Consider the following 24,759-nt stretch of genomic DNA (forward strand, 5'->3'; position numbering starts at 1 on the left):
ACGCTGTGCCATGCGCGGTCGTCGAGGTCGAGATAGACCGATGCTCAACTACAACTCCTTTAGGGCTCCCGGTGCTGCCAGAGGTAAACATCGCATAGGCGGCGTTTATTCGGCGTCACAGCGGGTTTTTTATCTGCTGTTTCCGGTGCCTCGCGTCCTTGTTCTGTTTGGGTCTTTTCACCGACGACCACCACGCTCGCTGCGAGGCGACTGGCCGCACTGGCATTACGGGAGGAAGCAACCACCAAGCTCGCTTTCGCCTTCTGGCAGATCCAACGAAGACGTTCGAATGGATTTGAAGAATCCAGAAGCACAAAGGCGCCCCCGGCTTTTAAAACACCCAGAATGGCAACGACGACCCATCGCGACTTCTCAAAGTAGATTGGCACAAACTCCTCTGCGCGTACCCCCTGCGCAGATAATCTTGCCCCCAACGAGCTGGACAGAAGCTGGAGCTGCCCATACGTGAAAGATCCATTCCACGCACATACCGCGGTAGCATCTGACTGTTCTTCGCAACGTTTATCGATCAAATGGTGTACACAAGCTTCAACTGCAGCAGGTGACTCTGCGCTGATTTGTCCCAGTTGCGAACGGGAGTATACTGGGTCGCGTTCTGAAAAGACGCCTTCTGAATTCATGATGAACGGTATGTCTGTGGCTGCTCTCTGACACTTTGCTGCTTCCCCTCTTGATTCTTTACGTGTCAAGAGATTCGAATGCAAACCCAGATTGTTTTCACTCTGCAGGTCTCGTGTCCTCGGCCCACTTGACAAAGATGCTCCGGCCTCCAGGGCCCCCGCTGCTTGTCCTTGCATGCAGGGTAAAGTATGATCGATACTCTGACAAACTAGGGCCCACGTATTCTCCCTCCCGTCGGCAATCATTACGACTACCGGACACACCGCTACTATATTATCGGGTTTACCCTACATATGGAGCTGTTGAACCATGCAGGGCACTTGGATCCTGACCCATCCTCTCTACTAATCGGGAGCACTTTGGCAGCCTGAGAGCTGATGGGGCTTTAGGGGCCGAGCCATTTCTACTTATACAAAGTAAGTTATGTTTATGACTTCATGCTCTTATTGATTAATGTAGCAGTCTCCAGATTCTTCATTGTCCGTCAGCCCATTACCCACGCACAGCTGACTATAGAGCAGAACTCACCAAAATTATGGGTTGGCTCAATCCAGGTCAACTTCACAGAGACTCCAGCAGCTGCGCATAATCGTTGCACCTCGGTGGGTGTCCATTTAGCTCTTGAAACTGCATGGATTTTCTCCCCCCTTGCGACGGACACAGTTTCCCTATCCACCATAATCGACAAATCCCGTCTCGCCACATGATAAAGTCTTACCTCGTTTGCGTCTGCGTCCCAGCAGCTTTCAAACTCCCAGTCGCTATCCTTGAAGACATCTTCTCTCAGAAGTCGATTGGCATGGGTCAGACCGTTGCGTACGAAGCGGCTCATCTCGCCGTCGGATAAATCATATGCACGCTTGATGGCCATGGCGCTCTGATTTCCGTCGATTGAAACCAGCATCTCGGCATTTGGGTACTGCAGTAGCCGACGCAGAATATCCGCGGACTCTTGCCGGGCCATGTTGGTGATGCTGTTCCCCAGCCACAGAAATAAGCAAACTCCTCTTCCAGCAGGGTCATACAGTCTTTATAGCTGCCCAGCAGGCCATGGCATGAAATGTACTTGGAATGGTCAAGCATGCACCTCATTTGAGAAAGGCTCTGAGTCAACGACTCGGCCGCCACATCCAGGGCAAAGTAGGTGATTGATTTCTGTTGCCGGTGTAGCGCCTGGAGTAGCACGCCTGTCTTCTTGCAGCTTCTGTAAGTTTCCCACGGAACAATAGCAGTCAGCCCTGACTTTTCGACTAGATAAATTCTAGGGTCATTGGATTGAAGTGGCACTTACCCAGCCCCCAGCTCAACAATCACCGTGCCTGGTTCCACCGACGCGACGATGTGCTCGTTCCATTTATTCAGCAAATCCAGCTCGGCTTTGTAGGGATAGTAGTCAGGCGCGGAGGTAATATCTCCAAACAGTTCCAGGCCCTTCTCGTTCCATAACAATAACGATGGTATGTGTTTCGCGGACTTCTTGATCAGTAGACCAGCCACCAGTTCCGAACGCAGATCGGTCAAACCACATCCATGCCGCCGGATGTCGTAGATACCCCCCGAGAGAGACATTGCGGTATGGATTGACTCGAATAGCCAAATGGTCAATGCAGGAGGCTGTGAGGTTTCTGTGATTTCCTAGAAAGCCTTCAGGGTCAGACCTGGTCTGGTCTGCCGTGCAACTTCACCAAGATCCGATGCTGATGAGAATCAGCTGGAGAGCGCTGGTCGTGGCCCTTTTTCTGCAGGGTGGGTAAATGAAATAATAGTCACCGATTTTGTCTTGTGGTGTGTGGTCTCCCCCTTACTGAATGACTCGGGTCTCCAGCGTTGAGCGGTCTGGTGGTTGGCTGCGCCTTGCAGATTAGATTGCGCCCAACCGTCTACGTGTTGACCCCATCAGGAGTGAAGCTTATGTGCTTTCCTGCCCTTGATCAAATGATTATATGGCGTTTGAGAGTCTAGGTAGGGGCATTGCCACGGTGAGGAACACTGTCTACACCTTTATACCAAGTACCACTGCCATCGCGGGTGTCTGTGTACACAAGGCCTGCTGCAGGTTTACTCCTATGTAAAGCTATAATCAAGGAAAAAAGATTATCTTCGAGAATAACGAATTGGTTTCTTTATTATCACAGCATCAGCCAATTCAAAAACCTGCGAGAAATATCGAAAAGGTAAACCTGGCTTATACACGTACTGCGGATTTAGGGCTACCCCTCGCCACCATGAATCAATCCACTTCAACCATCCATATCCTTTCTCATGGAAGGACACCAAAAATCTCCCCAGATACTTAGACAGATACGACAAAAGAGTAGAGAAAATCCCACGATCATGGCTTGATACTGGAGATACCGCCCAATACCGAAAAGCAAAAAAACACCAAAAAAATCTCCCCGACTGGGAGTCGAACCCAGGTCTCCCGCGCTTGTTCCTCTTATGGAGGAGTGACAAGCGGAAATCATGACCGTTAGACCATCGAGGATTTGTTATTATGGAGACGTAAATTTTGCATATACAAGCCTAAACATCTAATAAATCTCTATCCATCCTGCTTCGATCTGCCGTGGCAAATTTGTCTTGCTTTGTTGTTATTTCGTCGTCCTCCGCTGATGTCGAGCTCGTATTTTTCGCTTTCATAGACCTGGCTGTGAAATATGTATGAGTAATCACATTATCGAACGAAGACGCGATACATACTACGGGCAAGTCTAGCGCTCCTAAAAATATATTGTTATATCCAACTCTTGAAGACTAAGCACTAACCTGTAACCACGCGACAGGAGGCTACGCTATACTGTGACGTGATACACCGCTGAGTCGGCCGCCTCATCAATTTTGGCTCTGGCTGGTAACTTTGAACCAGTTCCCAAGAAGTTAAACAAATTGCCGTTGATGCTGCCTGTCACAGCAAAGTTGTCGTTTCCAGGCCCAGGAAAGGTAGCTGAAAAGGAAGGATGAGTATAGACTAGATTGGAGGAGATTACTCGTATGCATGTCATCAGAAAACTTTTAGGATAGCATATTAAAACTGGACATTCCTTGCCAAGATAGTGGGCGAAGTGGCCACCAGGTTTCAGCATTCCTAAACAATGTACATAATATATATTAGTCAAACAAATATCGCCGCTTGGAGACACTAATAGCGAGAGGTTCATATGTCTGCATAGCAATGCGCCAACACACATTAACGGTCACTCTCGAACGCAGTCGAGTTGAGCGCGATTGATTGGAGCAAGTGGCGTTTGGTTGATGGTGAAAGCACGGATATAAACTCCATGGCCGTAAGATTCCCTGAGCCTGGTGCGCTGGCCGTATTGTTCGAAGACAGTTGTTCTCCAAACTGTGAGGTGGTGTCTAAAGTCGCAACGCTCATCTTGTTCTCTGTAAGCGTGCCGGTCTTGTCGGAGCAAATGGTCGTGGCATTTCCCATGGTCTCTCATGCCCGGAGTAAGCGCACGAGGTTGTTTTCCTTGATAATCCTTGTTGTTGCAAAAGCGAGAGCGAGGGTAACCGCCAATGGCAGCCCCTCCGGCACTGCTACAATGACGATGGTGACGGCCACGATGAAAATTCGCAGAAAAGCCTGACCTTTGGCCTCTGCACCACCCTCAAATCACATTGAGACGGGCCTGAAACTTGATGAAGAGCACCACGAATAGTATCAGGTCTGAGGTAAGGCCAACCCTGGCAATGTAATCCGCCAGCACGTTTAGCTTGACTTGCAGCGGGGTGATCTCGCCCTCATCCTGGAGAGACATTATCGTTCTGCCATACGTCGTGTGGACACCGGTTAGCAGTGACCAAGAAAGTCCCCCTACCCTCTTCAACGCCGGACCCCGATATGATAAAGGGATCCAACTTCTTTAGGTCTTTCTTTTGTGCAACTGCTTCGTAAACTTTGTCGCCCAGAGTTTTGCAAAGGAGGTCTGACTCTCCTGGTACTGAAGACTTGTCACATTTGATACCATGTCCGTCAATCAGGACCCCATCTGTCGGGATAATATCACCCGGTTCCAGACACATCACGTCATCGACAATGATATCGTAGGTCGGACACATCCGCTGTCTTGCCTGATCTGATAACCTTGAGATATCGATGATCTTTCCTTTTGTTGAGCTTCGCGAATTGCCGTTCTTTCTGCCAATCATTCGCCGCGCCGACGGTCACGACGATAAAGATGGGAGCAATGATCGCGGCTCCCTCCCACCATTCTACGCCTATTCCTCGCACAGACTGGGTTCCGAACACGCGTTGCTGATCCGCAAATCGGTCCTGCGATGCGTCCGCAATGGTATCAGGCGATGGCGCCAATGAGGCTGAGGCAGACTTGGGTGCTGGCACCAAGGTCTGTGAGACAGATGATTGAGTGCCGTACCCTGGCTGTCCTGACCTGCCACGAGGCGGTGTAAGGGGCCTGGACAGCGACGGGCAATGAGGCTCGGCCATGTGAGGTGATACGCCTCTATTGATATTGGCCGCAAGCCCAGTTCAACAAGGAGCAAGGGGGTGAGGGGATATGGGAGGTCGGCGCACCAATGAACTCAACCGAACGGCAACCACAGAAGAAAGATACGTATGAGGGGAGAGGATTGAGTTCTGCGGTCGATCTAACCAAGTGGTTCAGTGTAGTTCCCTATACCGGCCGGTAACTGACCGGAACTTCTCCTCATGGAGTCGTTGGGGAAATACTTGAATTGATGTCGTGGTGATGTAACAGTCGTGGTTTTGCTGCCAATCCCAGCATCTACCAAGGGCGCTTAAAATAAAGTTAGAGATTGTGTTTGCAATTAAAAAAGGCCACATATCACTTATTCAGCAACATAATCGCCTATTGCGGTCAAACACGGCAGTGTAACCTTTCCTTCATAACCTGTTACCCAAACCCACAGTTATTGCTCTTGATAAGACCTTCGGGATAAATCTGTAACAGCAGGTCAAACACAGAAGGATTGTCTTGAGATAACTCTTTCTCATGAGATACTAGGACCGCCTCAACTCACCCTTGGCGAGCGGGGGAATTATCGGAGGAATTATTGTCATTATGACGCATTCAGCCACATCCCGTAGGTTATGACGTACAGTAGGGAAGGCGATGTTGGAGGATGCGTTGACCCGACCTTATTATGACTCACTGGCGACAACATCTACCTGGCCAAGTACTGACCCATCTATAACTTGGGCTCTGTCGGCCCGTGGGTGGAATGCTCGACAAGGGTATGGATATAAGTATTATAGGAAGGCCCTGTACCTATTTTGAACTCAAGAATTACGTCAACAGTAACCATATATTGCCGTATTCATTAGGAGTCACCTGCAGCTCCATACAACGACAAAACATTTGCCACGGATGGGTTTTAGAAGAGATGCTTATTCTGTGGGAGCAAGTTTATGGATCTGGGTTCTCTATTCACGACTTTCAATAATGTGCTTTTCGAGCAAATTGCCATCAAAGATGCATAATATACGCCAACTACATCCAACAGTGAAATACTGCCAGGTCTATTTATCTTTTTCGAAGCCCAGTGTTGCTTCCATTCGCCGTTACGGTAGTTCCGAAAGTGAGAAATCATTTAGGAATGAAGAACCAAACAGCAGTGACTCAAATAAAGGTAAAATTGGTGGAAGAAAAGACTCAACACACGAAGGTCAGTTTCCAGGCTTCCCAAGGTAGAGCGCATCGAGAAGGAAACTAATATCAAACAGAACATCCTAATCCATCATCTGAAACTGCCCGAGTCAAGTCATCTACAGCAGTCAAAGGCGGCAAGGAACATCAAGAATACTATAGCCTCAAGAGGTACCGAGAGGGGCCTAATACTGAGAGTGGCGAATTAGCCAGTACTCGTGATCAGGAGGGAGCCAAAGTACATAATAAAGATGTCGAAAATAGGTTTGAAAAGCGTTAGGCATTGAGTTTATATATATTTTCTTGATATGATGTGCGAGGCACAGATATACACTGAAGTAAACATCAGTCCGTCCACGTTCCTACGCTCAAAAGTATGCAAAAGTCCTTGGTCATTCACTCGTGCGTGTGTGCCGATTAATTATTCAGGAATATTCTAAGTTTTGTCTTGCAGGCAGCATCGTTTGATTCCTAGGCCACATTTCCGCCAAAAAAAATGCCCCATAACTCGCGTTATTTTTCTCACGGTTTTCTGCACTGTACCCGTAGCTTCCATAAGCGGCGAAATCCTGCGTCGGTAACCAATCCAGACAGATATTCGACACCGGTCTATGATTGCAACCTCTTCGCCAGATTTCGTAGCTGTCGACTTTGGTAACGCCGTTAAAGACGAGATAGGATTCAGTATTCGTGTTCCACATTGCCGTCCCAGCCGACAGTATCGCCGGCGATCTCCTCGTAGTCCTTCTCTAGAGCAGCTAGGTCCTCACGAGCCTCGGAGAACTCGCCCTCCTCCATACCCTCACCCACATACCAATGTACGAAAGCACGTTTGGAGTACATGAGGTCGAATTTGTGGCCAAGACGACTCCAGGCCTCGGCGATGGCGGTGGAGTTGGAGAGCATGGTGACCGAACGGTCGACCGAAGCAAGCTCGCTGTCGGGAACACACATAGGCTTCTGGTTGTTGATGCCTAGTTTAAAGCCGGTTGGACACCACTCGACCAGATTGAAAGAGGCCTTAGCCTTGATATCGGTAACAGTCCGGGCGCAGTCGTGAGGCATAACGTCACCCTGGTACAAAAGAGCCACAGCCATATACTTGCCATTGCGAGGATCGCAGACAACCATTTGGTTTCTAGGTTCAAAACCTGCCAGACAGTAAGAATGAAGGGTCATTTGTAAGGAAAGACACGAAGGCACATACATTGCAAGGTGAGATCCTTAACCTTGAAGCTTTCGTGAGCACTGCAATTGCTAGAGATGACCGGAGCATACGAAATAAGCGGGTAGTGAATACGTGGGAACGGCACAAGATTAGTCTGGAACTCGTTCAAGTCAACGTTAAGGGCACCATTGAAACGCAAGCTGGTGGTAAGAGAGCTAACGACCCGGGCGATGAGACGGTTGAGGTTATCATAACCAGGGCGCGGGATGTCAAGCTTGCGCTTACAGATATCATAGACAGCCTCGTTGTCGACGAGGAAAGTGCATTGGGAGTTCTCAATGGTACTGTTTGTGGACAGCACGGCGTTGTAAGGTTCCACCACGGCAGTCGACACGCGAGGAGATGGGTAGACCGCGAACTCCAGCTTCGACTTCTTGCCATACTCTGCGGAAAGACGCTCAAGCAAAAGTGCGCCGAAACCAGAGCCGGTCCCGCCGCCAAAGGAGTGGAAGACCAAGAAACCCTGAAGGGAAGAGCAGTTATCTTCGAGGAAATTAGCTCATAGACTAGGACTCAAGGAAGGAGGAAGGATTCCATTTGCACACCGGCCACACGACGAATGCGGTCAACGACGCCCTCGACAAGCGTCTTGCCGACAGTGTAGTGACCACGAGCATCTAGAACGCATTAGCTTGACTTACCACGCGGCTCTCAAATATTCAGAGGTCAGACAGTTGTTGGCGGCATCCTCCTTCCCGCTTATCAGCTGCTCGGGGTGAAACAGATGGCGGTAGGTACCAGTGCGTATCTCGTCGATAGGCTATATCATCATGAGCCTCTCAGCTCGAATCCCACATCTCTATTCGCTCGTTACACACCGAAGGGTCGAGGTCGACAAAGATGGAGCGAGGAACGTATTTGCCATTGCTGATTTCGGTGAAAATTGTCTCATAAGAGCCATTCTGGTGGAATTCGGTGGCAGTATCGGGATTTATATGGCCATCGGCCGTCAGGCCGTGTTCGAGCAGATAACTATATAGTAATCGAGGGGTCAACCATTGCCGAAAGGATCACGAAGCTGAATACTTACAGCTCCCAGGCCGCGTTACCCAACTGCGTACCTGCCTGACCGAGGTGAAGATGACAGATCTAACCATTCAACACATCAATGTCCGTTATTTTAGGGGATGGCTTGCTCTTGAATACTATTGAGCGTCACACCGCGAGTCCAATTTGCGTGTGTTGCGGCTCAAGGTTGGGAAATGGTGAGGATAAGAGCAAAACCATAAGAGATGGCCAACATTAAACAGGATCAGGGCAGCATCAGGACAGCACGTACTTCGCCGCGCATGGTGAATAGACCAAAGATCGCAAATATGCTGCGCACAGGTAGACAAATGTGACATGGAAGGAAAATGAAATTCACGTCAGGAAACTCGAGCCCAGGACAGGTAAAAGCGGGCACAGTTACTAGGCGGTCTGCCACTGACCCCAGTGGATAGCTAAGACGGCTCGCAGGGGCCAACTAGTGTAGGTCAACCTGGTTGCAAGGGCTTTATGTCAAGCTCTAAGTCTGGTCATTTGCTTCTCTGGAAGCAAGGAAGAAGGGTTGCTCAACAATGTATTTATGGAGGGGGGATTTTTTGGTCAAACACCACAGGGTAGTTTTTGCCGTCTAAATCAAGCGGCCATGATTGGACCTAGACTGCGATATATCCAAATCCGTATATCCGCGGATATGGATGTAATCTGATATCCAAATATCCGCAATAACACGATATAGATAGTAAAAAGTATCCGCAGTGCGGATTTAGATATCCTATGGATAGGTAAATAATATAAACTTAACTGAATCTATTACTATATATATTTATATATAATAAATAGGTTAGGGGGGATATACAAGTTAGTACTAAAGTATTAGGCTATATCTAGAAGACTTCTAAATTACTATTGCCCCCTTACACTAACTATAATTTAATACTTACTATCCCCTATCCTTATCCCTATATATTATTATTTATGTGGTACGCAGGCCTCTGAAGAGATGTATTAGTCATATCTTAGTCATACGGCCCGGACTTCTACTTGTTCGACGGGCGACTTCTTAGTTGAATCAACAACTTCCTCTTCAGAATCAATGAACCGCCTACGGCGTGTAATAATTTAGCTAGCTATTTTGTATTTTAGTCTTAATATTATAATAGAGGCATGGACCTGTTTTGGCAACCTAAAGATAGGAGGGGGAGCCATCCCCTTCTATCCAGGCAGAGGTATAGACTGTTGCACTATTTAGTGCTTGAGCGAGCCCAGTTTGGGCATATATCCTTGAAGAAGGATGAGTCTTGCACAATGTGGCTGAATTCCTCAGCCCCGGCGGCTGTACCTAGTAGCTAGTTAATTGTCTTTGACGGGCTACCTTTCATGCATTTCCATCTATCCCTCCAGCGCTTCCTGGTGTATAGACAGAAGAAGAAGAAGAAGAAGAAGTATAATAGAGTCTTTTAGTCCACTATAAGAACAGCTCTCCAAGTAGCCTGGATAGTAGAACCTTTCGTGATAGGCTGTAAAATGCCCACGGCCAGTACGAGCGGCTATAAGCTGGCCTAGCACCTAGCGAGGAAGTTTATGTTCCTGGGCGCGACTGCTCTTTGTATGGGGACTTATATCTAGATCATGATAGGCCTGTGGTGCAGTCTCTATGTAGGCTGCAAAAGTATCCGCGTGAAGTTGCTATTTAGCTTTCCGCCTGAGAAATAAAGGCGAGGGTAGGATATGGGAGCCATCTACCCTTACCCGCTGTTTAGCGAGCTGGTCCGCTAGTTTATTCCCTGCCACCCCGGAGTGTCCTGGTATCCAGGGGACTTCTAGGGGCCTGCGCGGCAGGTCCAGAGAGGATAGGGCTTCTTTCTACTGCGCAGATAGCTGTTGGTAGGTATCTGAAAGTTCACGTCTGTAAGGTGCCGGCCTGCCGTCTGCTAGGAGACTAGCTGCCGCGAGGTTAACAAGCAGGATAGTCAGGCGGGTAGTATATTTTATACGGGTTGTATTTGCCTGTTGGGAGACCCAGCTAAATAAATACGCTCTGATCTAATGATGAAATGATACGACAATTCATGACTGTTGAAATCGGAAACCAAACCCCAATTTAACAGCACTCCGTACCAGAAGTGCATTTACCGCCAACCTGCGGTGCCTGTGAAGTATCCAAGCGGCAGAAGCACGACGCTTTGATCGGCACATCCGCCACCGCAAGAGCCAACTGGACCTGTTGCTCGATGACAGCTGCCTCGTCCATCCTCCCTAGCCTCACCAGGCACTCGTAATACCCTTGCAGCGACCAGACATTATTCGGGTGCCTCCGCGGCCGAATAACAGAGTCATCCAGCCCCAAATCTGCACGATATACGGCGGCAGCTTGCTCCAGGTGATTCTGTTCCATTAGGAGAGCTGCATACGCATGACGGACAGGCTGCATCCAGCTCCAAGGCTCGCTGTAGGGTAAGCGATCCTCGAGATCGATGGCGCGTCGCAGCGCAGCAAAGGCCTGGTCATAGTTGGCGGCGCGGTACTCAATTTCTCCCTCTAGCATCGCGGCAGCGACCTTGAGAACGTCGATCTGCTTCCCGTTGTAGGCACGGCGGGTCTCTGGGACGCGTGCGCATGCTTGGTTGAACAGGGCCTGCTCGGATCGCGCGGTCGCGACGTCGCCGGTGGCGCTGTATGCTATCCCGCGCGCATAGTGGGTTGTTGCGGTAGTAGCTGCGTAGAGGGTTTGAGCGTCCGGGAGCGCTTTGACCTTGAGCTCCTCCCACATGCCGAAGCGGACCATTACGTGAAGGCGGATAGGGATGAATTGCTCGAGCCAGTCGGCCATGGGTGGGGATTGGATTTGGAGAACCTCCTCGGGGAGGGTGGCTTCCATGCGTGTCACTGCGTCGAGGGCTGTCTTGGATTTACCAGCGAACATGGCCGCATAGACAAGGGAGTGATAGTCGTGCATACGGTAAAAAGTATAAAAGTTCTTGGCTCCTGATTTCCGGAAATACTTATCGTCTGCGAGAGTTGACCTGTAGTTTGAGGCGATCGATCGCCGCCAATCGCCGATGAGGATATCCAAATGCGTGGGCATGTGGTGGATGTGACCAGCATCGGGGACGAGGTCGCGAAGATGATCCGCAGCATTTATGCCGAGCTCGGGAGTCGGTGACATCTCGATAAAATGGATGTATAGATGAAGCAAACCGGGATTCAAATGTGCACCGTCTGACTCCTGTGCCAGCGCCCGTTCCAGCACAGCTTTCACCTCCATTGTAGGTGCTTTCGGGTTGGGCTTGCCCGTGAAAAGATCCCAGAGCGCCCAGGGGGTCATATTCATGAGCGCATCGGCATACAGGGCAGCAACGTTTAGGTCAGCGCCAAAGGCCTCGTATACAGGCTCCATGGCAGCTGCATATGCTCGATTGACGGCTGGGTAATCCTGCGCGGGCTCATTGGTTGGAAACCGAAACTGTATAGCCTTAATCAAAGCCTGCTCCAGGGGTGTTGCATTTCCCGCATACTTCTTTGCATTTTGCGATGCTTCGTAGCCTCGTCGGACGGAGGTATGGAGGTCTCCTAGATCAAACTTTTCCCACGGCTTGTTGTAGTTTGGGCCGACTGCATACGCCAGGCCCCAGTATGCCATTGCGCATGAAGCATCATGTGCGACAGCCTGTTCAAAACAGTAGGCACCTTCCACGTGGTTGAATGAATACACCCATGTCAGGCCCCTGTTAAACCAGGTCTGGGCGTCGGCGCTGGTTGTGGTGATGATATGTCCAAACGAGCCAAGGTTATAGTATTCTTCGCTAGCAGGAACGGGGGAAATTGTTGCAGAAGTCATGATGATACATCAAATGAGAAAGGAGAGCGTAACAATATGCAGAGTAAGACCCTCAAGATAGAATGAGTCGGGATCTTGATATATGGATGGATGGACAGATAGATGGAATATATACCCGGCTACCTTCTGGACTGGGGGTCGTGAAGTTAGCTAAGAAATGACTAATGGAAGTTGAAATGGCCTGATTTCAAACACCGAACTTTCAGACGCCGAAGCTCCAACTTCTCCTCTTTGTATCATGGCTTCATGGACATCAACTGAGTGCTCGTATCCACTCCCACGAGTTCATTCAAGACAAAAATAAATTGCAAAAGAAAAGGCACAAAAAAAAAAAAAAAGTAAAAGAGAATGACCTCTTCTCGGCCGGTCAAGCTGGCATGTCTTGTCTGGTATGTGACCTCCAGCCCGGAAAATTTATGCAAGGAATAGCACTGACGCGGGTTGACAGCCGGGCATCAAAAATCCGCTGTGATGGCCAGAACCCATGTGCCAACGTAAGAACTGCCTTCATCCCTAAATAGAGCTTCCTAATGGTCACCACCTGTAGTGCCGCTTACATCAAGAACAATGCCGATATGAGCCCAGTCGACGAGGCGGAGCTCGACGAGGTCCCTTGGCCGCCCAGGAGCTGGCTCGGAAAAAAGCTCAACGACTTGCGAGAAATTCCAGTGCCAACAGCTATAACAGAGACAGCGGTGCGAATGGTCAGGGATACCATTGGGCCGCCAGCGACTCTGTTCCTCTTCCCCCATCGTCACCATCTCCAATCGAACCGGGTCCCCAGCTGCCCGGCGTGTCGCTGGAGAACCTGGACATAAGTTTTCCTTCTCCGCTTAGCGGAGACGCGCAAGAGCTTCAGGGGCCTTTGGATATGCTGACGTCAAGTATCAGAGCCTACAGCTGTGATCAAGACCTGTATGTCTCCGGAATGTCTGCTCCGGAGTTGGCAATAAACTCTACAGCTAACACAACCCTCTTCTTCATTTACAGAATCAACGCGTACTATATTTTCATTCACCCTTACTTCCCTCTGTTACCACCCCCAGGTTCAGCTCAGTATGAGGACAACCATGTGATTCTAAGTGTCCGGTCGCCCTACGCAGATGCCTCCACTCTACCCTACTGGCCCACGTCTCCCCTGGGCCTCGCCCTGGCGGCGATGCTGGCTCCGATCCCGCCACAAAGGAGTGCACAAGCAAAGGAGGATGGGACTGCGGCTCTACGACGCTCATACGCCGATCTATATGCGCGATCTGCACTGGAGTCGTTGCAGGACTCGCTCGAGGTATGGTCCCACGGCGATTTGGCAGATGACCCACGGAGTACTTTGCATCCGGAAATTCCTAGAAGGATGGAGCCAGTCCTCGCACTGGGGCTTCTGAGTCTGTACGAATACTGTCAACGCGGAAGTATTCCGAGAATGCGTGCATGGGCGAACCAGGCGCTGACAGCCGCTATGGACTTGTCATTGCACATGGAGAATCCTGAAACCGGCTGCTGGGATGCGCATCGTCGGTGCTGGTGGGCGACGGTCTGTATTTATCTCGTCTAGATTCAGGTTGATGCCATACTAATGAAAGCAGCTCTTTTTAGTTTATCAGTCATCTATCTTGTACGGGTCGGTCAGTTTTTGTAAAAGGCCAATATCGGTTTCGCGCCCTTAACCTCGCATCTAGGATCCAATTATTACCTTTGACGACCACCGAATCACCACCATGTTTCCCGAGTTCCGTGGCTGCCGTGAGGTATGTGCCCCTGATGCGGTTGGCAGTTCCACACATCTGTTGATGAAAGACCTCTAGCCATGGCCCCTTGTAGTGAACGCCCAAGTAGCTCTCCTCCGCAGCTGCTCCATCGCTCGCGCCCTCATCCGAGAAACCAGTATCAACCCCAGACTTCCCGCCTCCACATCCGAAGACATCCAAAACCTAGAGGTATTTATCCTCAGCCTCGCAGCCGAAGTAGACCGATTTCGCTGCGTGACACACTACCAAGGCACCGAAGCCGACGCCTCGCGCAATCTCTGGGCCATCGCCAACGCCCTCATCCACACCTCCCGACTCACCCTCCACCGCGTCCGCGCCTTCCCAGAGCGGCCTCTCTTTCACGACAAACCCTACGACCTCCTTGCGATCCACACGCTCTCCCGACCAGCACACGATATCCGCCTCTCCACGGGCCGAATTGCCGAAATCAACGCCGTCTTCAAACACACGGAACAGGAAGCCGTTCAGATTTGCCTCCAGTCCGCGCTCGTCGTATCCCGCGTCTTTCGTCGCCTCGCGGCTCCGAACCCATCGTACTCTGACACTGTAGAAGTGGGGACCGCTTTACCATCGGTGTCGCGGCGCCGGCTGGCGTCCCCGCGCTCGGTGCCGTATATGGCCATTTGCCAGATGCAGAGCTTTTATGTTCTGGCAATTCTGCTAAGGCGTGTGCACGCAGCGATGTGTTCTGGGACCATGAATAGTTATGCGTACCTTCTTGATCGGACGAGCGTTATAAGCGCGGTGCAAGATGCAGAAAGACTGGTGGAGGAGCTGCAGTGTGGGATGGAGGCGCTGGGAAATTCCATCCGGGCGGATGCGGTCTTTGAAGGAGTTGGGACCATGACTCGCGAGGTGGAGGCTGTTTTTGAGTCTATGGTTATGGATTAAATGAACTGCGTGCTACTTACCCTGTAGGGAGTGATGAGCATTCCTGTTGCTATAATGAGTACGGCGTCTCGGTCTTTGGGTTTTCGGTTCATCGGCCTGAGATGCCGAATCGAATCCTGTTACCGAACATGGTCTCACATTATTGAAGTCACTACGGCGTTTGGGGCTCAATGCTGACAACAGCTTCTCCGCCCGTCCGGACTCAATGGCCTAGAAGAAATTTGGCCCGGGTCCAAGCGCTTGAACAACTAGCCAGAGTGGGTAACTGGCATGGTTGCTGAAAGCCTCTTTTGCGCCTATTAAACGAGCCACAAGGCCCTCCCAGTATGGACGATCTCTCAACCTACAACAGCCTCGCCACGCGGATCACCAGCAATGGGGCCTTCATCCGGGACAATTGTCTATGAGAATGATCAGGAAAGTGACTATCCGCAGCTGGTTGACTTTTGAGGGACCGGATGACCGAGAGCGTCCGCTGAACTGGCCCTTCCTGTGGAGGGTTTGGGTTGGGTCACCTCGCTGGTGGCGGTCCTGAATCTGATCGGAACGGTGGCCAGCAGCATCTTCGAGACAGGAACCAAGAAGTTCGTGCGAGAGTTCAGCATTAGCCATGCAGTGGCTGTGTTGGGAACGACGTTGTTCCTAGCCGTAGCTATTCCCCTAGCCTCGGAGACGGTGAAGACTGAAGTCATGACCAACTTGACGTAGGGCTACATCTTCGGCTTCCTCATATTCGGACCTGTTTCTGAACGGTTCGGCCGCAAATGGCCCATGCCATTAGGAATTGCCATATCACCGCTGTTCGACCTGATGCCAGCACTCGGCAGGGATCTCGCGGTTGTTCTTATAGGTCCGTTTCTTCGCAGGCTTCTTTGGTGTCGCACCCGTCGCCATCTTTGTCGGAGCCCTCGGCATCATAATCTACAACCAGCTGTACTTCCGCAACCGCAGCCACGCCCCCGACGGCACCTTCATCCCCGAAAGCCGCCGGCGGGATCATGGTGCCCATCGGCATGTTTTGGTTTGCCTGAACCGCCGCACCGGCCATCTCGTGGGGGAGTCCGGTGTGCGCGAGTTTCGTTATTGGTGCAGGGATGTACCTGCTCTTTATCCAGGGGTTTACCTACATTGTGGATTGTTATACGAGCATGGCGAACAGCGCGATGGGGGTGAATGGATCGATGCGCAGTGTATTTGGGGCTGTGTTCCCCCTGTTTGCGACGCAGATGGTTCATGCGCTTGGAGTCGCGAAGACGACTACGACCTTGGGAGCGATTAGCGCGGCTTTGGTCCCTGTTCCAGTATATATATATATATATTGGTTTTTGGGGGATAGGATTCGAGCGCGGTCGCTTGCGAAGGTACTGGAGAGGTAGTGGGGTTGAGTACGTCTTTCCAGATGGGTAGTTCGCGTCTATAAGAGGAATCATACGCACTCTCCTCTATAACACGAATTTTTTCGGCCGAAAGTCCCAGCTCATGACTGACACCTATGGAGAAATGTATTAATTTTATTAGTGTGACGCTGACGCCGTCTCGGATCAAATAGAGGCGGGCGGTCTTTGAAATCGGTGTCTGATGACGGGCTCTATTTATCGCAAAAAGATCTCCCTGGTTAGCACATCTCTTTGTCTTCTACGTCGCATACTCGTACCGTCCAGTTTAGCATTTTTGTACAGCTGCCGCAATGTCGCTTGTCCCTGACTCCATTGTACCACAGCCCCCAACCGAGGAGTACTACGACCTGGGCACATACAGTCGCACAATCAGCACCAAGAATGAGGCTGCGCAGATATGGTTTGACCGTGGCTTAATCTGGTGTTACTCCTTCAATCATGATGAGGCTTATCGATGCTTCGAACAAGCCATAGCACATGATCGGCAGTGCGCCATGGCATATTGGGGGCTTGTGTACGCGGCAGGGCCAAACTACAACAAGGGATGGGGGCTATTCGACCCCCTTGACCTCAAACGCAGTATGAAGGTATGCCATGACGCCAGCCGTCACGCTCTTGACCTTATAGAAACCGAAACTGTGACTCCTGTGGAGCGCGCCATCATCGAAGCGATGCAGGCACGCTACCCGGTTGACCACCCAGTCGAGGACTACAACCAGATCAACCACGCGTATGATCAAGCAATGAGAAAAGCGTACGAAAAGTTCCCCCATGATCTCGATGTGACAACCCTCTACATTGACGCCAAAATGCACATCGCCCAACGCAAGATGTTTCGCATCAAGACGGGCCTCCCCATAAACACATCGCCTGTCTTCGACGTCCAGCGCCTCTTCACCAAAGGTCTCCGCCATCCCAACGCCAATACGCATCCTGGCCTCCTCCATTTCTGTATCCACTTTTGGGAAATGTCCGCAACCCCGGCTGTCGCTCTCCCACCAGCAGACCACCTCCGCCATCTCGTCCCGGATGCCGGCCATCTCCACCACATGCCCACCCACCTAGACGTGCTAGTCGGTGATTACCGCCGTGGAATCGAGTCCAACGCAGCCGCCATCCGCGCCGACGAGAAATACCTTGCCCGCAAGGGCGCAAAGAACATGTACAGCTTCTACCGACTGCACAACTACCACTCTCTCATCTACAACGCCATGCTATCCGGTCAGTCCCAAATCGCCCTTGCAACGCTTGATCACATGGAGTCTTCCATAACTACCCAAGTCCTCCTTACCCAGTCCCCACCGCTAGCAGACTGGCTCGAATTCTTCCTCTCAGTGCGCGTCCACGTCTACGTCCGCTTTGGGCTCTGGGACGCCCTCATCGGCCTCCCAACGCCAGAAGACCAAGGCAAGGACAAGGACCTCTACTGCGTGACAACCGCAATGACCCTGTACGGAAAGGGCATCGCGCACGCGGCAACGGGAAACCTGCCCGAGGCATATAGATACCGCGAGCTCTACGCAGCGGCAGCCCAGAATGTTCCCACTTCAAGAAGAGATCACCCCAATCGCGTTGTTGACATCCTAAAGGTCGCAACTGCCATGCTGAACGGGGAAATCGAGTACCGCGCGGGCAGTTACGCCGCTGCGTTCCGCCATCTCCGCGAAGCCATTGAGCACGATGATAACCTGCTGTACACCGAGCCCTGGGGGTGGATGGTGCCCACGCGCCATGCATTCGCCGCGTTATCTTTGGAGCAAGGCCATGTGGAGGCGGCAGCGCGAGCGTATGCGGAGGATCTCGGTGTTGCAGAGGGGTTGACGCGCGCGCATCAGCATCCGGGGTGTGTGTGGGCGTTGCATGGGTATCATGAGTGCCTGGTCAGGTTGGGACGGGATAAAGAGGCAGCTATCATTAAACAGCAGTTGGATGTTGCGGTGGCGGTGGCGGACGTGGAGATTCGTTCGTCTTGCTTTTGTCGGTTGGGAGCCCTGGGTGGGAAGGAGGGTAGCGAGCGATGTTGTGCTTAGCCTTGGATAGGCTGTTACTATCCGTTGATGAATGATGAATGTCACCGATTGACATGCGGGGTTCTCCCCGCAGAGAGGAACTACGGACAAGATCAGACACCAAACAAATCGGGGATGCGTTTCAGACGCCGAAAGAGAGGGTTTGACCCGATCGATGATGTAGAAGCTGCTACACTTACAGGATACACGCTACGTGGCTGTTCAGAGGCCAGATATCAATCATCCATAAACCAAAGAGACACGAGCGACGAGGCCTGAGAACCGGCGTCTGGTTCTCGTCTCGACAAAGACAGGCCCTATAAATCCGTTCTCTCCATCCGTGCGCTCCCCAGCACTCAAGTCTTCAAAACACCAATAGACTTGCCAACCCACCATGGGCTCCATCTCCCCATTTTCCTTCAAAGCTTCCAAGTCGTTCTCCAAACGAGGCCAAAATGCTCTGGATCTGGGCGCAAAGCGCACAACCTGGGACATAATCAGTGACATGTGGCATCCCCTGAAGAACCCATCCGGATACCTCTCCGTGGGAATGGCAGAGAACACGCTTCTGCACAGCGAACTCCTCGAATATATCCACGCCAATCTCCATCTTTCAGCCGAACATCTCTCCTACAACAACGGAAGCATGGGATCTAACGCCCTTCGCAAAGCCGTCTCCCGTTTCCTCAACAGACATTTTAATCCCTTCCGCCCAGTCGAGCCTGCCCACGTTCTCATGACGAACGGGTGCTCCTCTGCAATCGAACATCTAAGCTGGACGTTCGTGAACCCAGGCGAGGCTATCCTCCTCAGCAAGCCATACTACAGCACCTTCATCGCCGATATCTGTCTCCGACCCGAGGCAGTCGTGATACCCGTGGAGATGGGAGGCGTGGACCCCCTGAGTCCGGAAGCAGTTGACTTGTACGAAAAGGCAGCATCGGACTTTGAAGAACGCACGGGAAAGCGTGTCCGAGCGGTCATGCTATGCAACCCGCATAATCCTCTGGGTCGATGCTACCCGCGTGCAACGGTCGACCGACTAATGCGGCTATGCCAGTCACGGCAGATGCACCTGATTAGCGATGAGATCTACGCACTATCCGTGTGGGAAAACCGCGTTGACAAGGACGTCCCGTTCGCACAATTCGAGTCCCTCCTGTCAAGGGACACGACGGGACTGATCGATCCCGGTCTGGTGCACGTTCTCTGGGGAATGAGCAAGGATTTTGGCGCCAACGGCCTCCGCGTAGGCGCGGTTATCTCGCAGGGAAACCCGGAGCTACATATTGCGCAGAAATGTCTCTCGCTGTACTCATTTGTCTCGGGGCTGTCGGACCAGATCGCAACTTCTATTCTGGCGAATGACGCCTTTACAGACCGGTATATCCGAGTTAATAGAGAGAAACTGTCCGAGTCGCACGAGTTTCTTGTCAATCTTCTCAATAAGCATGGGATCCAGTATTCTCGCGGGTGCAATGCTGGATTTTTCGTGTGGGTTAACCTCGGAAAGAAGTATCTGGAAGCGCATCCTGCGCATCCTGGGGTGGATGTGCAGGGCCTCGACTTCACTGACATGCTGTTTCAGCTGCTGCTGGACAACAAGGTGTATGTGGCTCATGGAACCGCCTACGGTTCGGAGAATCCGGGGTGGTTTCGAGTGGTCTTTGCACATCCTCTACCGTGGCTGGAGGAGGCTATGCTGAGGATTCTTCGTGCTATTCAGTGAGCCACTACATTGTCTGGACTCCTTGTGTGTATAATGTCAGCTACGGTTTGTACCTAGTTTTCTGTAACGTCTCCGCTTGACATGACCTTGGAAGGCGTCAGCAGGGCCAAAGCGCTGATATTATAAAAGAAGAGAAAAGCTGATTGGGCATTCGGGGGTTGAAAAGCTGATTCTCGCCCTGCTCTTTCCACACCCGTATCTTAAGGACCGTTGAAACTTGACTACGAGCGTACATATCACAACAAGATCTTCAAAAATCCTAAAAGCAATCTGCGCGAACTCGACAAAGTTGTCTTAACATACAGCCAAAATGCCATCCCATCCCCTTCCCGCATTTCCATGGACCAAATCACCCCTTATCGCAAATGCCCCCATGAGCGGCTTCGCGACCAGTGCTCTCGCAGCAGCTGTAAGCCTATCCGGCGGCCTGGGGCTAATTGGCTTCCTCGACAACCCCCACACCCTGGGCAGGGAGCTTCGTCAAGCGAAATCCCTTCTCCAGAATATGGCTATCAAACGGCCACGTAAGGCAGAGTCCAAGTCTGAGGCAGGGTCTGAGTCTGGATCTGCAGATCTCCTGCCTATCGGAGTCGGCATCATTGTCCTGGGCATGAAGCCATCGTCGTTCCTCCCCCTACTCGCACAATACAAGCCAGCCCTTGTGTGGCTTTCCTTTGGTGAGCCACGAGACTTCAAGCACTGGACGGAGACTATCCGCCATACGTCCCCAAACACGAAAGTCTGGGTCCAGCTAGGCAGTGTGCGTGCTGCACTAGATGTAGCGCACCCCTGTCATCCAGACGCCCTGGTTCTCCAGGGGAGTGACGCAGGCGGCCACGGGCATGCACGGGGGTCAAGCATAGTGACTCTTCTGCCGGAAGTGGCCGATACTCTTTCTCAAAACGGTATAGACCATATCCCGCTCATCGCGGCGGGAGGGATCATGGATGGACGGGGTGTGGCGGCGGCACTGACGCTGGGCGCTGCGGGCGTGGTTATGGGGACACGGTTTTTAGGCGCTCTGGAGACGGACTTGCCTGAGGAATATCGCCGGGAGGTACTGGCAGCTTCTGATGGTGGCGAATCGACCGTTCGGTCTCGGGTGTTTGACGAGATGTGGGGGGGATAATCCATGGCCGGAGTCTTATGATGGGAGGTGCTTGAGGAATCAGTGCTATGAGGATTTGGAGATTGGAATGGATGTGAGAGAGATGAGGGAGAGGTTGTATCGGAGGATTAGTGTGGCGCGCAGTGGGGAGGTCAGTGTCAGGGACATTAGTAGTCTCTGGGCCGGGGCGGGGACAAGCAAAACAGAGACTGCAGAACATAACCAGTCAATTTTGAGTCATCAGGAATGGAATGCGAGATTAGAGACGGGGTTAGGATTAGCATGTTGGCTCGGCATTAGAATGAATGGCCATCTGGAGTATACCCTCCTGGACTCCAAACACCGAGATATCGTTCGAAATATCGTGTCCCTATCATCCAATAAGCTCATAGACGTATAGCAACTAAGCCATATCTTAAACGGCGTATACCGATAGTCCCATTCTATAGAGCTGACATCTCCGCAAATGCGGAGAGACGACTTCATATTACGTAGTGGCTGATAGCGGCCACTAGATTGCCTATCTTTGTTCCATCGCTTGTTGAGGGTGACTTCTCAGATATCAGAAGGTTTACCTTCTGCAGCTGAGGTTATGAGTGGCTACGGTCTGAGCTCTGAACACGATATAAGATGGCTGCACCGATCCTGTCAAGAGTATCTCCCTGAGCAAGACTGAGTCCAGTTCCTTCTGGAATTATCTACTTGCCCCCCTATTGAATAGCTCTTTATTTCCCTCGTCTTCTACTCACTATGGGCTCTCACCCAACCTTCGAACCCCTAGAGCTCAGCGCCATCAAAGCGCTGGGCGACAATACGACTGTCAATTTGGGGAATGTGCCAACCAAAGCTAAAGGCGAGACGATAGATCATGGCGCAGAAACGCAGCTTCATCGTTCGCTCGGCACCCGCCACCTTACTATGATTGCCCTCGGGTCTGCAATCGGCATGGGTATGTGGCTTGGAAGTGGGAAATCACTCATCAACGGCGGTCCGGCTAGTCTGTTCATTGGCTTCCTAATCAGCGGTTCTGTGGTTTGGTCTGTATCCCAGTCCATCGGCGAAATGGCTGTGGTGTATCCGCTTCCGTCGGCATTCGTACAATGGTCTACAATGTTTATTAGCCCTGCGGCTGGATTCGCGCTCGGTTGGGGCTATTGGTTCTCGTATTGGATTACGATTGCAAATGAACTTCAAGTTGGTTTACCGACTCCCAATTTCAAACTTTCATGGGTTGGTTTACTTGTCATGTTGCTGATTGAAGACGCCTTTAGGGCGTTGTCACTGTCTTGAACTACTGGACGGACGAGGTACCCAAAGCGGCGTGGATAACAATCTTCTGGGTGGTCATTATCTTGATTAACATTTGGGCTGTCAAGTTCTTTGCAGAGGTCGAGGTATTTTCATCGACCGTGAAATTCGCCTGGATGTTCATCGTCATCATCGCATTACTTGGTATACCTTACGTTCACCCCTATATTTACAGTTGCATCATAACTAACTCAAGCCCTGCTCACAGTCGTTACCGCCGGAGGAGCTTCAAAGGGAGAACCCATTGGCTTCCGATATTGGAATAAACAGGCATTCAACAATGGCTTCAAGGGATTCATCAGTGTCCTCCCAACCTGTGTGTTTGCCATGGCCGGCTCTGAGAATGGCGCCCTCGTGGCGAGCGAGGTCTCGAATCCTCGACGTTCAGTGCCCAGAGCCATCGGATCCATTTGGCTCCGTTTGGGCCTATTTTATATTCTCGGAAATCTAATGATAACACTAACCGTTGACCCCAATGACCCCAATCTATTTGGCGGCTCCGGGAGCAACGCTTCTCCTTTTGTGATTGCCTTCAAGAGCGCTGGCATTCGCGTGATGGCGCACATCACGAATGCGGTGATTTTCATTTCAGTCGTTTCAACAGGTAGTATATCGGGTTATGGAGGCTCACGGATGCTCATGGGGTTGGCGCATGTCAAGATGAATCACAAGGTATGATGATCACTGCTTTCCTTGCCCCGTGCAGGGCGCTGAACTGCATACCTATACTAACAGTACCGTATGTAGATTTTTGGCAAAGCCGACAGAATAGGTCGCCCCTGGGCCGGGTACATCGCAACAATTGGTATCGGCGGTGCCCTTGCTTACCTAAATGTATCACATACAGGCGCACAGGTGTTCACATGGCTATCAAACCTAGTGTCACTCCTTACACTCTTCGGATGGGGAACGATCTGTCTGTCTCATCTGAGATTCCGGTATACCTGGAAGCTGCAGGGGCGGAACGATGCTCACCTTCCATGGAGAACATGGGCTTATCCCTATGCCACCTGGTGGGGATTTATGTGGTGTGTTGGTTTGATTCTCGTCGAGTTTTATTTGAGCATCTCGCCCTTGCATGAGGAGACTTCTGTGAAGAATTTCTTCGCCAACTATATTAGTGTTGTTGTGGTTGTTATTATATGGGTTGCGGCTCAGATCTGGTACCGCTGTCCGGTTTGGGTCGATGCGAGGAATGTTGATCTTGATAGGTGTCGGCGTTTTTATGCTGATTATGCTGATGAAGAAACTACGCCTGTGAGGAAGACCTTGGCTGGGAAACTCAGGGTACTAATAGAATAAGTCTGTCATCGGACTCTGTTCATGCTGAAGACACACAGATCCGCGCAAGTATTTGACAAACAATGGTCATGTCATGTTTGGATAATGGGAACGTATTACTAGACATGATCCTGAGACAACTTTGGACATTGTTCGCCGCAGGCTTACACCATTATCGCAAAACACAACATCCTAGGGAATTGCTACAACTCGTTTATTAAGATCCGTGTTTTTCTTCCATTTTATGTCAGGGAATACCACTTTATTGCTGCCATCAACGCCTGACACGTCCTTCGTCTTTCTTTCAACTCCACGCTCTCTATAAAGTAGATACTTGAATCAATTTTCTATTGGAGCGAAGGCCTTTACAGTGCACTCTCAGTGATATCATTGATCGTGGAGAGAAGCCAGCACTTGACGTAATAAACCCTACAGGTCGAGATGAGAAGACAATTCAAGATAATTTTATGTCTAATGACAGCCAGAATGTACAAGCCACAAATCAACAAAGGTATATCGAATCAGCTAAGAAGACTGTGGAACGACAGGTCTTTGTTCCTTTTATCCAAAGCCAAGCTGAGAGTCTACCTGATTTTCCTATCCTGCTCAAAACCTTTCTTGACCTGTGCCGCGAATCTTTCGTGGAAGAGAATCTTTGGAGCAGCTACAGCCATCCCCTTGGCCACGCCCATGGTGAGTATCATGATCTTACGGCGTCTTGCAAGCATCGCGAAAACTCTCAGTATGCATTGCCGTCCCTTTTCGGGTTGGGATAAAATAATGGCCATGGAAAGCAGTGACCTCGTAGCTCACATTTCCTAAATTTCTTAGCAGGAAATATGATTGTCATCGTTTAGGTATGAGGGAGTCGTACCCATATCTGTGCTGAAAGCGCCAACACCTTTATGCTGCAGGACACGGGCAAAGATCGCGGCCTTGAGGATG

The 24,759-nt window shown here is 51.0% G+C and overlaps 10 protein-coding genes and 1 non-coding gene across 11 annotated transcripts; 5 read left to right on the forward strand and 6 right to left on the reverse strand.

Moving 5' to 3' along the window:
* Positions 1-59: 59 nt before the first annotated feature.
* BDV17DRAFT_288248 (uncharacterized protein) lies at positions 60-2,211 on the reverse strand (the record flags this gene model as incomplete). Its single annotated transcript, XM_073761353.1, has 4 exons — positions 60-506; positions 1,361-1,616; positions 1,709-1,846; positions 1,934-2,211. The coding sequence occupies 4 exons, from the start codon at positions 2,209-2,211 to the stop codon at positions 60-62; spliced, it is 1,119 nt and encodes a 372-aa protein (XP_073619006.1).
* Positions 2,212-3,034: 823 nt separating this feature from the next.
* BDV17DRAFT_t35 lies at positions 3,035-3,127 on the reverse strand. Its single transcript has one exon. It is a non-coding gene; the product is annotated as a tRNA-Asp (tRNA).
* A 647-nt stretch (positions 3,128-3,774) lies between these two features.
* Positions 3,775-4,040, reverse strand: BDV17DRAFT_255061 (uncharacterized protein). Its single transcript, XM_073756877.1, has one exon. The coding sequence runs from the start codon at positions 4,016-4,018 to the stop codon at positions 3,830-3,832; it is 189 nt and encodes a 62-aa protein (XP_073619007.1). The 5' UTR covers positions 4,019-4,040; the 3' UTR covers positions 3,775-3,829.
* A 49-nt stretch (positions 4,041-4,089) lies between these two features.
* BDV17DRAFT_255062 (uncharacterized protein) lies at positions 4,090-4,762 on the reverse strand. The gene has a single exon (XM_073756878.1). The coding sequence runs from the start codon at positions 4,702-4,704 to the stop codon at positions 4,387-4,389; it is 318 nt and encodes a 105-aa protein (XP_073619008.1). The 5' UTR covers positions 4,705-4,762; the 3' UTR covers positions 4,090-4,386.
* Positions 4,763-6,953: 2,191 nt separating this feature from the next.
* On the reverse strand, positions 6,954-8,791 carry BDV17DRAFT_279830 (tubulin alpha chain; the record flags this gene model as incomplete). Its single annotated transcript, XM_073759781.1, has 7 exons — positions 6,954-7,423; positions 7,480-7,983; positions 8,046-8,117; positions 8,173-8,260; positions 8,319-8,472; positions 8,531-8,589; positions 8,780-8,791. 7 exons carry the CDS (start codon positions 8,789-8,791, stop codon positions 6,954-6,956), a joined length of 1,359 nt encoding a protein of 452 aa, XP_073619009.1.
* A 1,703-nt stretch (positions 8,792-10,494) lies between these two features.
* Positions 10,495-12,422, reverse strand: BDV17DRAFT_255069 (tetratricopeptide repeat protein). The gene has a single exon (XM_073756879.1). The coding sequence runs from the start codon at positions 12,323-12,325 to the stop codon at positions 10,589-10,591; it is 1,737 nt and encodes a 578-aa protein (XP_073619010.1). The 5' UTR covers positions 12,326-12,422; the 3' UTR covers positions 10,495-10,588.
* Positions 12,423-12,673: 251 nt separating this feature from the next.
* On the forward strand, positions 12,674-14,982 carry BDV17DRAFT_279832 (Zn(II)2Cys6 transcription factor; the record flags this gene model as incomplete). Its single annotated transcript, XM_073759782.1, has 7 exons — positions 12,674-12,714; positions 12,774-12,819; positions 12,873-13,240; positions 13,316-13,856; positions 13,909-13,947; positions 14,002-14,070; positions 14,128-14,982. The coding sequence occupies 7 exons, from the start codon at positions 12,674-12,676 to the stop codon at positions 14,980-14,982; spliced, it is 1,959 nt and encodes a 652-aa protein (XP_073619011.1).
* A 1,511-nt stretch (positions 14,983-16,493) lies between these two features.
* On the forward strand, positions 16,494-18,505 carry BDV17DRAFT_301123 (TPR domain protein). Its single transcript, XM_073764192.1, has one exon. It carries the CDS (start codon positions 16,670-16,672, stop codon positions 18,407-18,409), a length of 1,740 nt encoding a protein of 579 aa, XP_073619012.1. The 5' UTR covers positions 16,494-16,669; the 3' UTR covers positions 18,410-18,505.
* A 1-nt stretch (position 18,506) lies between these two features.
* On the forward strand, positions 18,507-20,403 carry BDV17DRAFT_216252 (putative aminotransferase, classes I and II family). The gene has a single exon (XM_073755514.1). It carries the CDS (start codon positions 18,783-18,785, stop codon positions 20,115-20,117), a length of 1,335 nt encoding a protein of 444 aa, XP_073619013.1. The 5' UTR covers positions 18,507-18,782; the 3' UTR covers positions 20,118-20,403.
* A 24-nt stretch (positions 20,404-20,427) lies between these two features.
* On the forward strand, positions 20,428-21,246 carry BDV17DRAFT_288254 (nitronate monooxygenase; the record flags this gene model as incomplete). The annotated part of the gene is made up of 1 exon (XM_073761354.1): positions 20,428-21,246. One exon carries the CDS (start codon positions 20,428-20,430, stop codon positions 21,244-21,246), a length of 819 nt encoding a protein of 272 aa, XP_073619014.1.
* A 656-nt stretch (positions 21,247-21,902) lies between these two features.
* Positions 21,903-23,835, forward strand: BDV17DRAFT_301125 (amino acid permease/ SLC12A domain-containing protein; the record flags this gene model as incomplete). Its single annotated transcript, XM_073764193.1, has 4 exons — positions 21,903-22,419; positions 22,497-22,677; positions 22,742-23,205; positions 23,281-23,835. Exons 1-4 carry the CDS (start codon positions 21,976-21,978, stop codon positions 23,833-23,835), a joined length of 1,644 nt encoding a protein of 547 aa, XP_073619015.1. The 5' UTR covers positions 21,903-21,975.
* Between the last annotated feature and the right edge of the window lie 924 nt (positions 23,836-24,759).

This window comes from Aspergillus undulatus (assembly GCF_047715775.1).
Source record: "Aspergillus undulatus strain CBS 261.88 unplaced genomic scaffold BDV17scaffold_7, whole genome shotgun sequence".
Taxonomy (NCBI): Eukaryota; Fungi; Ascomycota; class Eurotiomycetes; order Eurotiales; family Aspergillaceae; genus Aspergillus; species Aspergillus undulatus.